At 45.4% G+C, this 13,857-nt stretch overlaps 1 protein-coding gene across 1 annotated transcript in view; it reads left to right on the top strand.

The window, feature by feature from the left end:
* Positions 1-3,745: 3,745 nt before the first annotated feature.
* Positions 3,746-13,857, top strand: part of wu:fj29h11 (uncharacterized) — a 160,580-nt gene continuing 150,468 nt past the window's right edge. Inside the window, exons 1-2 of the mRNA XM_063030715.1 lie at positions 3,746-3,765; positions 4,601-4,866. Coding sequence (XP_062886785.1) covers positions 3,746-3,765; positions 4,601-4,866 — 286 coding nt within the window. The remainder of the gene's footprint in view (positions 3,766-4,600; positions 4,867-13,857) is intronic.

Here is a 13,857-nt window from a genome sequence, read left to right as displayed (position 1 = left end):
GGTGTTGACTTCATCTGGTAGTGAAGCATCGCTGCCGTTCATGCTATTGGGTTTCACTTTGTAGGAAGTAATGTCTTGCAGACCCTACCAGAGTTGACGTGCATCCGATGTCGCCTCCAACCTCGTTCAATTTACCATTAAAGTGACAAACTTTAGTTTATCGACAATCACTTTGTTATCTGATCATGCACTTAACATACTGTCTTCAAACTATCTGTATTCTGGATATTAGTAGGTCTCATTGACATTGTCTTCTGTACTTTCTGAAGAGCCTCTGCATATGATATTCCTTTTTCCACCTGAACACACTGCACTTCCACAGCTTTCCTATACAGGACACCCTGTATAAACAGAGCTATGTTCTCCTCCATAGTTGCTATAATTTAGCCAAACTCTTCCATAATTGCCATAATCATGTTCTCCACCATATCTACCACACCACATTTTACCCTTACACACAGCTACTACATGACATTGAAAACATCTCAGAGGGGCAGCATGTAGACTCGAGCCATATAACACATATAACCTAAATTAATCCTATCCGGCAACTTTTTCCCATCAAATTTAATAAACTCTGATAAGCCATCTGTTGTAGCTCCACCACAAAACCCTTTTAAATGTTTAGCATCCACAACTAAACTATTTTTAACTTGGTACATGGATACATCTAGAGGCACTGCAGAGAATACTCCCCAAATCCGCTGTTGTTCGATATGATTCCTTAGTGTTACTTTCCTTCCTCCCACAGCTTTTAATCCCAAAGTTTTCTCACATTACTTACTAACTTTACAAAGTACTAAGAGTGCCCTGTCTCTTAAAAGTTTTGGGCCCACGATATCTCCTCATTTTTTTTCAAATCCTTATAGTTTAGTTAGATTGATAATAGAAACAGGTCCATGCTTTTTTGAAATCCTTAGTTAGTCTAATTGGATTGCTATCAGAAACAAGTCCACCTTCAAAACTAAACAAAACCTTAAATTCCTCCTTCCTTCTTATATTTAAACCTGGCTGCTGCCTTCATCGCTGGATGATAAGCCACTACAATCTTCTCTGCTTATTTTTCCATTTCCCAGAAATCTGACATTCGCCTTCCTCCTTACAACTCTTATCACCCAATACCACCTTCCGTTTACAGCCTCCATCTTCTTCATGACTTCCTGACATCTCTACCCCACAACCCTCAGCTGAAACCCTCTATCCAACTCCACACTCGCGGTTCCAACTGAATCTCTTGACCACATCTGCATGCTTTAATGCATTGAGTTGCTGCCGCATGATTGGCTGATTGGACATTTACATTAACACGGTGTACAGGTGTATCTAATAAAGTGGCCACTGACTGTATATGTCACGATATACAAAGATTCAAGGATTCAAAGTACATTTATCATCAAAGAATGTGTAAATTATACAACCTTGAGATTTGTCTGCGCACAGGCAGCCACAAAGCAAGAAACCCGAAACATCCCCATTAAAAAAAAAGACCAACGCCCAGTGCACAGCAAAAGAGGGAAAAAAAACACAAATCATGCAAACAATAGAAGCGAGCAACAGCATTCCGAGCCAGATTGAGTCCCTGGATCAGAATCCCTGGAGCAGCCGGAGAAGGCCGAAGCCTCAGTCTCAGTCCATCATATTAACGGGGCAAATGACCGCCAAGCTCACAGACACGAAGCACAGCAGCTGGGGCGGTCTCGTAGCCTCAGCGTCGCAGAGAGAGGAGTGAACAGAGCAAGGGAAATCGGCCCGACACCCTGCCTTCGCAGTCTCTCTGGGGCAGTGTTTAAATTGTCCAGACAGCATATAAAATCTTGTATTAGGACCCAGGCGCAGCACAGCGAAACGCTCCAGGACTGGACCATGCCGCCCGGCGATTTGCTCTGCGCCTAGATCTCGCCAGAAGCCGTTCTCGACCTCCCCCAATTAGCTTGGCACTTAGAGCAATTCTATCTCGCTCCCGGGTTAGATGGATGGACAGCAAAACCCCTCTGCCTTGAGTCCTCCTCTTTGAATTGCTCACTCCAAATCCATCTGCGCTGATTTTGCAACGCGCGCCCTGTCCCTCGAATTCACTTCGCCTTTGCTCGCCTCTTCATTGTTCGTGGTGAGAGTTTCCCATAATTTACTTCAGAAAAGGAGTAATTAATGATGCTTCTAGGCGAATTTCTTGCCTTTTGAACTACCAGTAAGCTGTCGCATACCCCAGTAACGCCATCGTAAACTGGAAGCTAATACCTGCCAACCAGCACTGGGTCGGCCCAGTGGTGATGTCTGCGTGATCATACTAAAACCATACGGAGCCTTAAGATGAATTTTCCTGCAGCATTCACATGGAGAATGTAACTATTGCTGCGCAGCATCTTGTGACCCTGTGACCTCTGTCTCAGAGGCCGAATTCAGAACACCTTTCAAGGGGGTGAACCCTCGCAAGGCTTCAGACCCTGATGGTGTAGCTGGCAGGGCTCTGATACCCTGTGCCAACCAACTGGTGGGAGTGTCCGAGGACATCTTCAATCCCTCACTGCCGCAGTCGGAGGTTCCCAGCCGCTTCAAAAGGGGTGACAATCAGACCGGTGCCCAAGCAAAGCAGGGTGAGCTGCACCAATAATTATCTCCCAGTGACACTCACGTCTACGGTGATGAGATGCTTTGAGGGGTTGGCCATGGCCAGAAACAACTCCTGTCTCAGCAAGGACCTGGACCCGCTGTAATATGCTTATCACTAGAATAGGCCTGCAGTGGATGTAATCACAATGGCTCTTCGCTTGGCCTTGGGTCACCTGGACAACAGCAATCCCTATGTCAGCTTGCTGTTTATTGACTACAGCTCAGCATTAAACACAATCATACCCTCAGTTCTAATGACTAAGCTCCAAAACCTGGGCCTCTGTACCTTGCTCTGTAACTGGATCCTTGACTTCCTCGTTGGGAGATGACGGTCTGTGCGGATCAGAAATAACACCTTCACCTCACTGACAATCAACACTGGCATAGCTCAGGGATGCCTACTTGGCTCTGTCCTCTCTACACCCAGGACTGTGCGGCTAGGCACAGCTCAAAGACCATCTGTAAACTAGCCAATGGCACTACTATTGCTGGAAGAATTTCAGACGGTGGTTAAGAGGCGTACAGGAGCGAGATAGATCAGCTGGTTGAGTGGTGTCACAGCAACACCTTTCACTCAATGGCATTAAGACCAAGGAACTGACTGTGGATTTCAGAAAGGGTAAGTTGAGGGAACACACACCAGTCCTCGTGAGGACTCATCGTCTGGTATGAGGGATCACCACACAGGATCGAGAAATGCCGCAGAGGGTTGTAAATTCTGCCAGATCCATCATGGGCACGGGTCTCCCCAGCATCCAGGACACCTTCAAAAGGCGATGCCTCGAAAAGGTGACATCCCTCACAAAGACCCCCATCACCCAGGACATGCCCTCTTCTCATTGTTATTGTCAGGGAGGAGGTATAGGAGCCTGAACGCCCACACTCAACGATTCAGCAACAGCTTCTTCCCCTCCTCCACCAGATTTCGGAATGGGCAATGAACCCATGAACTCTGCCTCAGCAGGTCATTGAGGTGCTGGTGGATGGAGCTGTTTGAGCCTCTCCCAGTCTCTCCTTACATTGAAGCTGCTTAGTCTCAATGACACACTGGAAGTATTCTTCGAGCTGTGCGGTCCCCTCATAGACAGCCCTTTGCCAGCTTTTCCTGATCTGCGCTAATTTCTCCTCATTCAGGATGATGTGTCACTTCCTCAGGTAGGTCTAGAATATTGTCCTTGAACTGCTTTCTCTGCCCTCCAGCAGCACGCTTCGCATCCCTGAGTTGGCCGGACAGGAGTTGTTTCGGGAGATGGGGGTCAGGCATATGGACAATGTGGCCGACCCATCACAATTGGTGTTGAGTCACAATTCTGGCTAAAGAGTTAATGTTAGTTTCCTTCAAGGTGTTAGAGGTGTTAGAGTTAATATGCCTGTTCTTCCAGCTAACTCTCAGAATCCTTCGGGGGCATCTTTGATGGCAAGTTTCTAGGGGTTTTATGTACCTGTGTGTGTTGTCCATGATTCTGCTCCACATAGCAAAATGGGGGGGGGGGGGGTAGCTTAATAGACCAGGCGCTTAGCCTTGGTCTTGACATTCCAATCTTCAAAAACCCTCTTTCCCAGCCTGGCAAAAGCTCCATTCGCGCATCAGTGATTCATTTCAAAGTCAGTGTTGGCTCTTGAAGAAAGAAGGCTGCCGGGATATGGGGAATGGTCAGTGTTCTCCAGAGGGATGTTGCCAACTCGGATGGATGGAGGTTTAGAAAGCAGGTTGGTGCAGGTCTTGGGTTTTCTTGATGTTTAGATCAAGTCCCAGGAGTTTGTATGCTCTGACAAAAGCATCCATTATGCACTGCAGAATCTCTCTCAGAGTGAGCGTTGTCATCTGCATATCGGAGCCCCATGATGGAAGAAGTTGACACCTTGCTCTTTGCATATTTACATGTTGTTTTACTATTATTGTGCTGCTGCCGCAAAGACACGTGCCGGCGATATTGGGCCTGATTCTGTGATTCGGTGATATTGGACCTGATTCTGACCCCTGGGGCAGTGGTCAGAGTCTGTCCGGACCCTCAGCGGGGCGCCGGCGGCCGGCGGCCGGCGGTCGCGGTCCTCCCAGCTGTAGGGGGCGCAGAGGGTCGGCCCGGCCGGCCCGCCCGCTCGCCCGCGTAGGACGCGAGCCGGGCAGAAGCTCGCCCACGCGGCGGGGTTGGCTGGGGGTCAGGGCTGCTTCCCGGAGCCGGCGGCGGCCGCCGAGGGAGAGTCCAGCCGGGAGCCAGCAGCAGCAGCGGGGACCGCGCCGCCTTCCGCTGTCAGGTGCCTCATTTCTACTTCCCGCTCGCGTTGAGCCCCGGTCTCGCTCCCTGCGAGTCCGGGCGGCGTTTCTGAAAGGTCTCCGGTGCTTTGTGTTTCTTCACGGGCTTTGTGTTTTCCCGTCACTTTTCAGGGGCTTGGGAGAAAATTTGGGCTATTTCCTCCACTTTGGTTAAACTCAGCCTTGCCTTGTGTTAAAGTGGCTATTTTCCAACTCATTTGGAGAATTACATCGCCATGCGGGGGGTGCAGTGCTAATTTTTTTGGGTGCCGGAGCTGACAAAATGCTTGCAATTTCCTATACGGTCCCCTCTGTATATAAACACACGAGGGGTGATTGATACGTTCGTGGCCCAAGGTAGAAGGAGCACATTTATTTTTCCTACATGTACACACTTAGTCCCGCGGTCGTGGAGCGTACGGATCCCTTGGTAGAAGTCGGCGTCTTGGACCTCCAGAAGTGGTCCACGGCAGGGGTGATTGATAGGTTCGTGGCCTGAGGTGGAAGGAGATGAGGAGTTATTAACTTGAAACTTTCTGCAGCTGAAAGAGTTGAACTGCACGTGCGCGTAACCAGAGCTGAATAAACTCGTCTCCTTCCACCTCGGGCCACGAAGTTATCAGTCACCCTTGCTGTGGACCTCTTCTACAAAGAAGGGATCCGTATGGTCCATGACCGCTGGACTAAATGTGTACATGTAGGAGGGGACTATGTTGAAAAATAAATGCGCTAGGTTTTCTAAAAGTGACACCTCCTACCTTAGGCCACGAACTTATCAATCACCCCTCGTATGTCACACCCAATTTGTGTACCTGCTCATTTCATGTACTGGGCAACTTCTTTGCCCCATTCATGTAATGAGCAGGTACACAAATTGGGTGTGACACACATATATGTGTGTGTGTGTGTATGTATGTATATATATATGAATAGGGCTTCTTATAATGTTGAGCACTAAACCAAGGTGAAAGAAATATATGAAATCCAGAGCTCCACAGAAATATAGTGATAGTTAAGACATTAACAAGATTATAGCCTATCACTAGGTTTCAGTGTATAACTGGTACAATAAAACATATAATATGACAGAGTATTGCATGGTTGCACTTGCTAATTATAAAATATAATTATCAAGCAAGTAAAGAAAAAGAGGGTAATCATATATTTTACCAATTTAAAAGTAATTGCCTACTTACCAAGTGCCACCAATGGGAAGTTTTACAATAATTTCCACAAAGGGTCAGGAGTGATATATGTTCAGAGGTCTGAAACAACTCTTGTCCTTGGTGTCATCTGCTGACCTGTGGTACCGCAGCCATGATGTGGCATATGGCTCAGGATTCCACTGAACTAGAGGAGGTCCATGTAGTTGAACAAACATAAGTGATGATACATGACTTATGAGAATTCTTGAGCGTGTTGTTGTTATTATCACGTTCATGTGACTGAATCCTCTCGCACTCAGCAGTACTAATAGGAATAACTTGTGAACAGCTCATTAATGGGCGTAAATCTTGGGGGATGCTGCATCCATGATCCTCCACATAATCTCTGAAGGCATTTATTACAGAGGAAGAAGAAAGCTTAAACCTCTTACAGAGAGATGATATTTCAGCTTCTCCATAATCAGGCGGTATTTCAGCAGGCCAGTTATCTTTATCAAGGACACACATTTCATTTAGCAGGGATTTATACATACTTTGAGGTTTAGAAGTTTGAGAACCTTTCAAGGATGTTGCCATGAACATACGGTGCTGCAAGTTGTTTATAAAACTAGTAAGAAACTGTAGATAATTAATGGAGACAATTTTGTTGTTGCTTCAAACTTCCCCTTTTGAACTGCCTCTTGAGCTTCTAGAGTTTTTGTGCCAGGTTGCTCGTTCAGTCCATGCAAATCTGATGCTCCATTGGATCAATTTGTCTACATAGACAATCGTATTAGTGCGTTTCTGTAAACACTGTGACAGTAAACCAAGTTCCTGCAACGTGCCATATGTTAGAGCTAAGTCCAATAGAAACTGTTCTGAAGAGAGTCTTTTCAACTGACCTTCATAGGTTTTTCTGTCACTCCCAGATCTTGTTTCATCCTTCATTGCTTTTTCAAAATGAAAACACAGTGCTTCATGATTTTGCTACACTGCTGAAACTGTTCGAAACGAGCTAGCTACCCACCTGGTGCCCAGAACATGGCCTATTTTGCAAATTTGTTTTTCTCGTTGCAAGGCACATTCAGACAGTTCCTTTTGATTTAGAGGTGATCTACTGTAAACAGTACGATTTGTCCATAAATGATTGAAAATGATTTATTCCATGGACTTCTCTCACCAATCACCTACTGCAAGTTGTAATCTGACAGTGCCAAATTTTCACATCAGGGTGATGTTCCTTGAGAATTGTAGCAACACCAGATTTGACACCAAACATTACGCTCGCCCCATCACTAGCAAATGCTACAAAGGTTCTGTTGCAAGTAAGAGTCATCAAACCCATGGTTATTGAGCCAGTTCAATAGATGCTTAGCAATAGTTGCAGCTTTCTGATCAGGTAGTTCAGTTAAATCTAAAAACGTAAAATGGGGATCACCTTCCTGATCACTTTCACATTTCAAATAAACTATTAGGGCGGTCTTAATGCTCAGGCTTGTTGATTCATCAATGAGAACAGAAATTTTGCCATTTATCTGCTTGATGGCAAATTTTCTTTTTCACATTAATGGCTATGTGATTAATTATCTCTAGCACTAGTGCAGCAATGCAGTCCAATTCCAATGTCAATACCTTTTTTTTGAAGTTCCAATAAGCCAAAGTGATCAGAGTATAGTCTGTCATTCTGAGCTAAATAATATGCAGAACAAAAAATTGAACAAGTTGCTTTTAGATACGAAGCATTCATGGTGTCACATAATTTTCCAAGGGCATCTTCAGGAGCTATATTTTCAACACTTAGAGCAGCAGTGTGAGCTTTTGATAGTTTGTGATCAACAATTTTTTCTCTGAGAGACTTCAAGCGTGTACTTCGATCGGCTCCATAATAGGATACTTGGTACATCTGCCATTCACTTGACAGCCTCAAACCCTTAGAAGTGAAAAGTGTCAGCTTGCTTTTGTTTGCACGTACTTTACACCCAAGTTTATCATCCTTGAAGTCTAACCAGGGATAAATTTCCTTCTTTTTCTCCCCCATTTCTTCAGTCCAAACACCAGAACAGGGATACAAGCCTGACTTCGAAGGACCATTACTTTCAGAACTGCATTTGGACCCGGTTAGAAAATTTGAACTAGAAGCAGGCGAAACACAGCTTTTGTCACTTTTACTGTTATCAGTCTCTTGTACGTTATTCTTGTTACACTCCTCAGCTTGTTTATGAAAGAACGAAGTTAACATTGTTTGCTTAGAAGCCATAGGGTTGTTAGTGAGAAAAATTTACTTTTGTATTAGCGAGTAATCCACGAACCACCACAGATGTAGCCTTACTGAGTGCTTTTTCACGCATAATTTTGCCATCAGCAGGGATATGGTTCTGTGACATGTTCTCTAGCCACACACTTAATGCTTTCTCAGTCTTTGCAAGCACTTTATCACGAACCAGAGAGACCATTTTTGCCGTTGTAGGAGTAGCACTAACACTTCCACGAATTTCAGCTTCTTTCTGCTTTATTGTGCGAATGCTCGATCCGTTCTTACCGACCTTACAGCCCACTTGGGCAAGCGGCATGCCACTTTTCAAAAGATCTAAGATTTTTATTTTCTCAGCGAACAATGCTCAAACAATGAGTGCTGGAGAGAGACTGGGGATCTGCGAAATGGGAGGCTACAGCAGGGTATGCTGGGACAACCGGTCGGGCGAGGAGGAATTTCACAAAACAGTCACAGCTCCCGGATTTCACCAAAAAACCATCAAATATCCTAATGATATTAGTGGTATTTCCCCCACCAACCGCCACCCCCTCTCCCCAGACCCCGCTTCTGTAAAATTCCCTCTATTTAATATACGGCCGCTGTTAAATTCCCCGCTTGTTGATTCTGACTTTTTTTTACAGAGGTGTCGGAGCGGTGCTCCAGTGAGCTCTGGGAGCACTGCACCCCTGTCGCTATGTATTTGTATGAATTACTTGGTAAAGGCGATTGAAGAGTCTTAGTGACTTTCATATCGTCGTTATTTATATGGCAGAGGTGTCTGAGAACTGTCATACTGGGTCCTGTCATACAATCCACGTGGTAAGGGTGATTGAAAAGAGTTACAACCTCGAGATTCTGCAGATGCTGGAAGTCTTGAGCGACGTGCACACATTGCTGGAGGAACTGAGCAGGCCAGGCGGCGTCTATGGAGGGGAAGAATCAGTCAACGTTTCAGGCTGAGGCCTTTCTTCATGACCAGAAAGGAAGGGGCAGCAGTAGGGTGGCCATTTCCAAATTTCCAAACAGGAGGACATTGCATACGTGGTCATAGATTACTATATATACACACACACACACAGTGCATTTCAAAAAAAATATTTTTAAATAAAATTTAAACTATATTGCAAAAACAACAAATACAAACAGATGATCACTTTAGTTATCTTATTAGATAGATAGATATACTTTATTGATCCCGAGGGAAATTGGTTTTCGTTACAGCTGCACCAACCAAGACTAGAGCATAAATATAGCAATACAAAAACCACAAACAATCAAACAACAAAATGCAAACTATGCCAGATGCAAAATAAGTCCAGGACCAGTCTATTGGCTCAGGGTGTCTGACCCTCCACGGGAGGAGCTGCACGTTCGATGGCCACAGGCAGGAACGACCTCCCGTGCCGCCCAGTGTTGTATCTTGGTGGAATATGGCCGAAGTCCAACAGTAAAAAGTCCAATATCCGGTCTACAATTAAATAAAAATTATAACATGATACTTTTTTTTGCCTATATAAATCCAGCAAAAACCTAGCTATTTCATCATTAATCAGTGATTTTTCTGCCAGAGCCCTTTTTCCTATTCAATGATTCATCATTCTGCATATTACATACATACATTCATACAGTATAAATAAAGAACTGAAAGAAATGAATATTCATTTTTACTCCTGCTAACCAAATTAACTTACTTCACAAACTAAAGAACGTAGCCTACTTAGACCTACCATGGACTGCCAGGTATGGATGTCTATTTTTTGTATTTCTGCCCTTTACTTGCCATCTCCAGGAGTTTTTTGTACATGGCTGGGCACTCTCCTGAGAAGTTGTTACATATATTTGGAGCTCTGCTGTGACTGAGTCCACTTATCTGTGGTAGCGTGTGGTTCAGCTGCACTTTTCCCCTTACTGCCAGTCTCCACATCACGTGTGCAAAAAACATCAAAGTCATCTTTTCTGCTTTTAGCAATAATTCCAAATTCTTTGGCCCATTCATGGTTAAATATAGTCTTTCTTTCCGGCATTTCTGTAGGGGCTTGAAACAAGAACAAAAAGGTCAACCACTCTCCACTGCGGCCTTGGGCAGACTGACCCTCTCAGACGTGTTGAGGTCATGTGACTTGTACAGTGCAACTCGGCAACTACATATAATAAGAATACGTTAACAGTTGTTATAGCTTTCAGTTCCCACTGTTTTAAGTATTTCTGAGGTAATTTATATCAGTTCTTTTAAGTCAGACCCAAAAAAGGAGGGCAAATTAACGTCCGGCTTGAGGTGGCGCCGGACAGAGGACAGAGTGTTCAAAAGCTGGACTGTCCAGCCTCCCCAGGCAGAAGCCAGAGTAAGTTGGTGAGAGTGGGGAAGGAGTAGAAGCTGGCAGCTGAGTGAGCCAGGCTCCCAGAGTCAAAAGGCAGCAGAGATCACACAAAGACGGGGAGTATTCATTCCCCTCCATAGATGCTGCCTGACCAGCTGAGACCTCACCTGCACTTTGTGTGTGTGTGGCTCTGGATTTCCAGTATCTGCAGAATCCGTGCATTTATGATTTGCTGCTCGACTGCGAAGTCTCTTCGGGTGTGCGTACCCTGGATAAGTTAAATCTTCTCCTTGGGAGTTTGGTGACACCCTCTCTCAGTGTGCCCTCTCATCAACATTTTAATATGACGAATGGATTGTGCATTGATCTGAAATATTCCCCCTTTCTGTCAATGATGCTGGTTCACATCCAGTTCGCTTGGCTGTGATCCTTCTCTTGATTTCTAATCTAGTTTGCATTGTGAATTAGAGAAAGCTGATATACTTGCTTACTTGATGCCCGTTACACTGCTGGTGTTTAGGGCAGCACTGAACTTCCTCCATCTCTGGCGGTGTTCATAGTGCCAGTAGTTTCCTCTCAGTTTTCGCTACTGTCAGTCATGCAAGTCCCGGGTGGAGACTCAGGAACACTGTCACACTCAGATGTAGAAGAATCCTTTATTGCTGTTTCCGTAACAAATTTGTTTTACCAGTCAGTGTTGTTCGCCCTGAGCAGAACCCCCCGAACCTGGAGGACCGGTGGACCACTCTTGGTTGGTCCTCTACCCTTTGACCAGTTTGGCATGCGTGACCCTACTGAGAGCCAAAGCATAAGGTCCCGACTCCAGCCAACATCGCTCCCCGGGTCACTGAGGCATGCCAGCGTCCAAACCACGACAAGGTGGTGGCCCTCTTGGAGGGATGTAGATGCCTCATTACCTTTTATTGAATCTTGGGCACAAGGAGCATCCATACCGGTTTTTAAAAATGTTAACAATTCTTTATAAATAAATTATTTTTAGATATCAGTCAGATAACTTTTGAGAAAGAATTGTATTTATAGAACTAGTTAAGGGTTAATTTAATCTGGGGAGAATAGCTTTCCATCTTGGGGGAGATACAAGAGATTCTGTAGATGTTGGAGATCTTGAGCCACACACTCAAAATGCTGGAGGAACTCAGCAGGTCAGGTAGCATCGACGGAGGGGAATAAAGGGTCAGAACCAGTGAAGGGTCTCAATCCAAAGCATTGACTGTTCATTCCCCTCGTAGATGCTGCCTGTCTTGCTGAGTTCCTCCAGCATTTTGTGTGTGTTCTACTTTCCATCTCTCCTCCCTTTCTTTACAGGACTGTTTCAGGTTCTTAACCAAGATCTCTGGATTTTTTATTTTGTAGCCCCGTCTTTCCCTGCGTGATTTCTCTGCTCGCGTTGTCTCCTGTTTCATCAGAAATAAGAGACAACTTGTGGTGGCTCCTTGTGGTGCTCAGATGTGGCAGTCTTGTCACTCTTGTTGCCCCGACCTGGAATATGTAAGTGCTGACCACTTTATTACCAAAAGAGATCTCCATGATGCTGACCACAGTTTACATACCGCCAAAAGCCATCATTTTCCAGGCATTTGATATGTTGAATGCTGCCATCACGAAACAAGAACCAGTCCTCCTTGACGCATTTCAAATCATAGTCGGGGGCTTCAGTCAGGCTTACTTGAAGAAATCTCTTGCCAGTTATCATCAGCATATAACCTGCAGCGCCAAGGGTCCCAACACACTAGACCATTGCTATGCTACGATTAAGAATGCCTACCTTCCCATGGCCAGACCGCATTTAGGGAAACCTGATCACTTGGCTGCCCTTCTCCTACCTACATACAGGCAGAGGCTAAAGAGAAAATCTCCAACAAAGAGATGGTCGTGGGAGACAGAGGAGTGTCTAGGGGGTTGGGCCGCGTTCAGGGTCTCATCAGAGTATCTGAATAAATACTCCACGGTCGTCACAGACTTTATAAAAGCAGTTGTGGATGAGTGCGTCCCCATCAAGATATTCAGAGTCTTCCCAATCAGAAGCCCTGGATGAGCCATGAGATCCACAGTCCGCTGAGGGTCAGATCAGAGCCATTCAGGTCCAGGTGACCCAGTAAGATAGGAGAAGTCCAGGTACGATCCCTGGAAAGCTATCTCATGGGTGAAGTGACAATTTCGGACCAGATTTGAATCACTTCAGGATGCTCAGTCCCTCCAGCAGGACTTGAATGCTATTACCTCCTGCAAAGTAAAACCAAGCAATGTAGGTTTCAACAGGAGTATGCTCCCAGATGAGCTAAATTCCCTATTGCTCACTTTGACTGTCCAAACATAGAGGAACCTTCATGAACTTCCACAGCATCCGATGACCTTGTGATTTCAGTTTCTGAGGCTGACGTGAGAGCATCCTTCAGGAGGGTGAACCCACAGAAAGCACCCGGCCCAGATGGGGTACTTGGCCGAGTACTGAAGACCTGTGCTGATCAGCTGACCAATCTCTCTCATCTCTCACTCTGGCAGTCTGAGGTACCCACCTGCTTCAAGCAGGCTTCAGTTATACCAGTGCCTATGAAGAACGTGCTAACCTGCCTCGATGACTATCGTCCAATAGCTATTACATCCACTGTGCTGAAGTGCTGTGGGAGGTTGGTGATGAAACACTGACTGCCTGAGAAGCAAATTGGATCTGCTTCAGTTTGTCTACTGGCACAACAGGTCCATAAGAGATGCCATCTCACTAGCTCTTCACTCCACCCTGGACAACAAAGGTGAATAGATCAGGATGCTCTTTATTGACTACAGATCAATACTCAATACCATCATGCCCTCAAAACTAATCAATAAGCTCCAAGACTGGTCTCAATACCTCCTTGTGCAATTGGATCTTCGATTTCCTCACTTGCAAATGCCATTCAGTTCGAATTAGCAGCAACATCTCCTCCATAATCTCCCACCAGCACAGGTGCATCACAAGGCTGTGTGCTTAGCCCCCCTGCTCTACTCGCTTTATACTTATGTCTGTTAGCTCCAGGGCCATATTTAGGTTTGCTGCCGACACCACTGTTGTTGGCTGAATCAAAGGTGGTGACGAATTAACATACAGGAGGGAGGTTGAAAATCTGACTGAGTGATACCTCAACAACAACCTCTCACTCAATGTCAGCTAGACCAAGGAGCTGATTTTTGATTTCAGGAGAAGGAAACCAGAGGTCTGTGAGCCAGTCCTCTCTGGGGAATCGGGCGTGGAAATGGTCAGCAACTTCAAGTTTCTCG

The sequence above is a fragment of the Mobula hypostoma genome, chromosome 22, assembly GCF_963921235.1.
Source record: "Mobula hypostoma chromosome 22, sMobHyp1.1, whole genome shotgun sequence".
NCBI lineage: Eukaryota > Metazoa > Chordata > Chondrichthyes > Myliobatiformes > Myliobatidae > Mobula > Mobula hypostoma.
The sequence above is the reverse complement of the archived record's forward strand: the minus strand, read 5'-3'. Positions and strand labels throughout refer to the sequence as shown.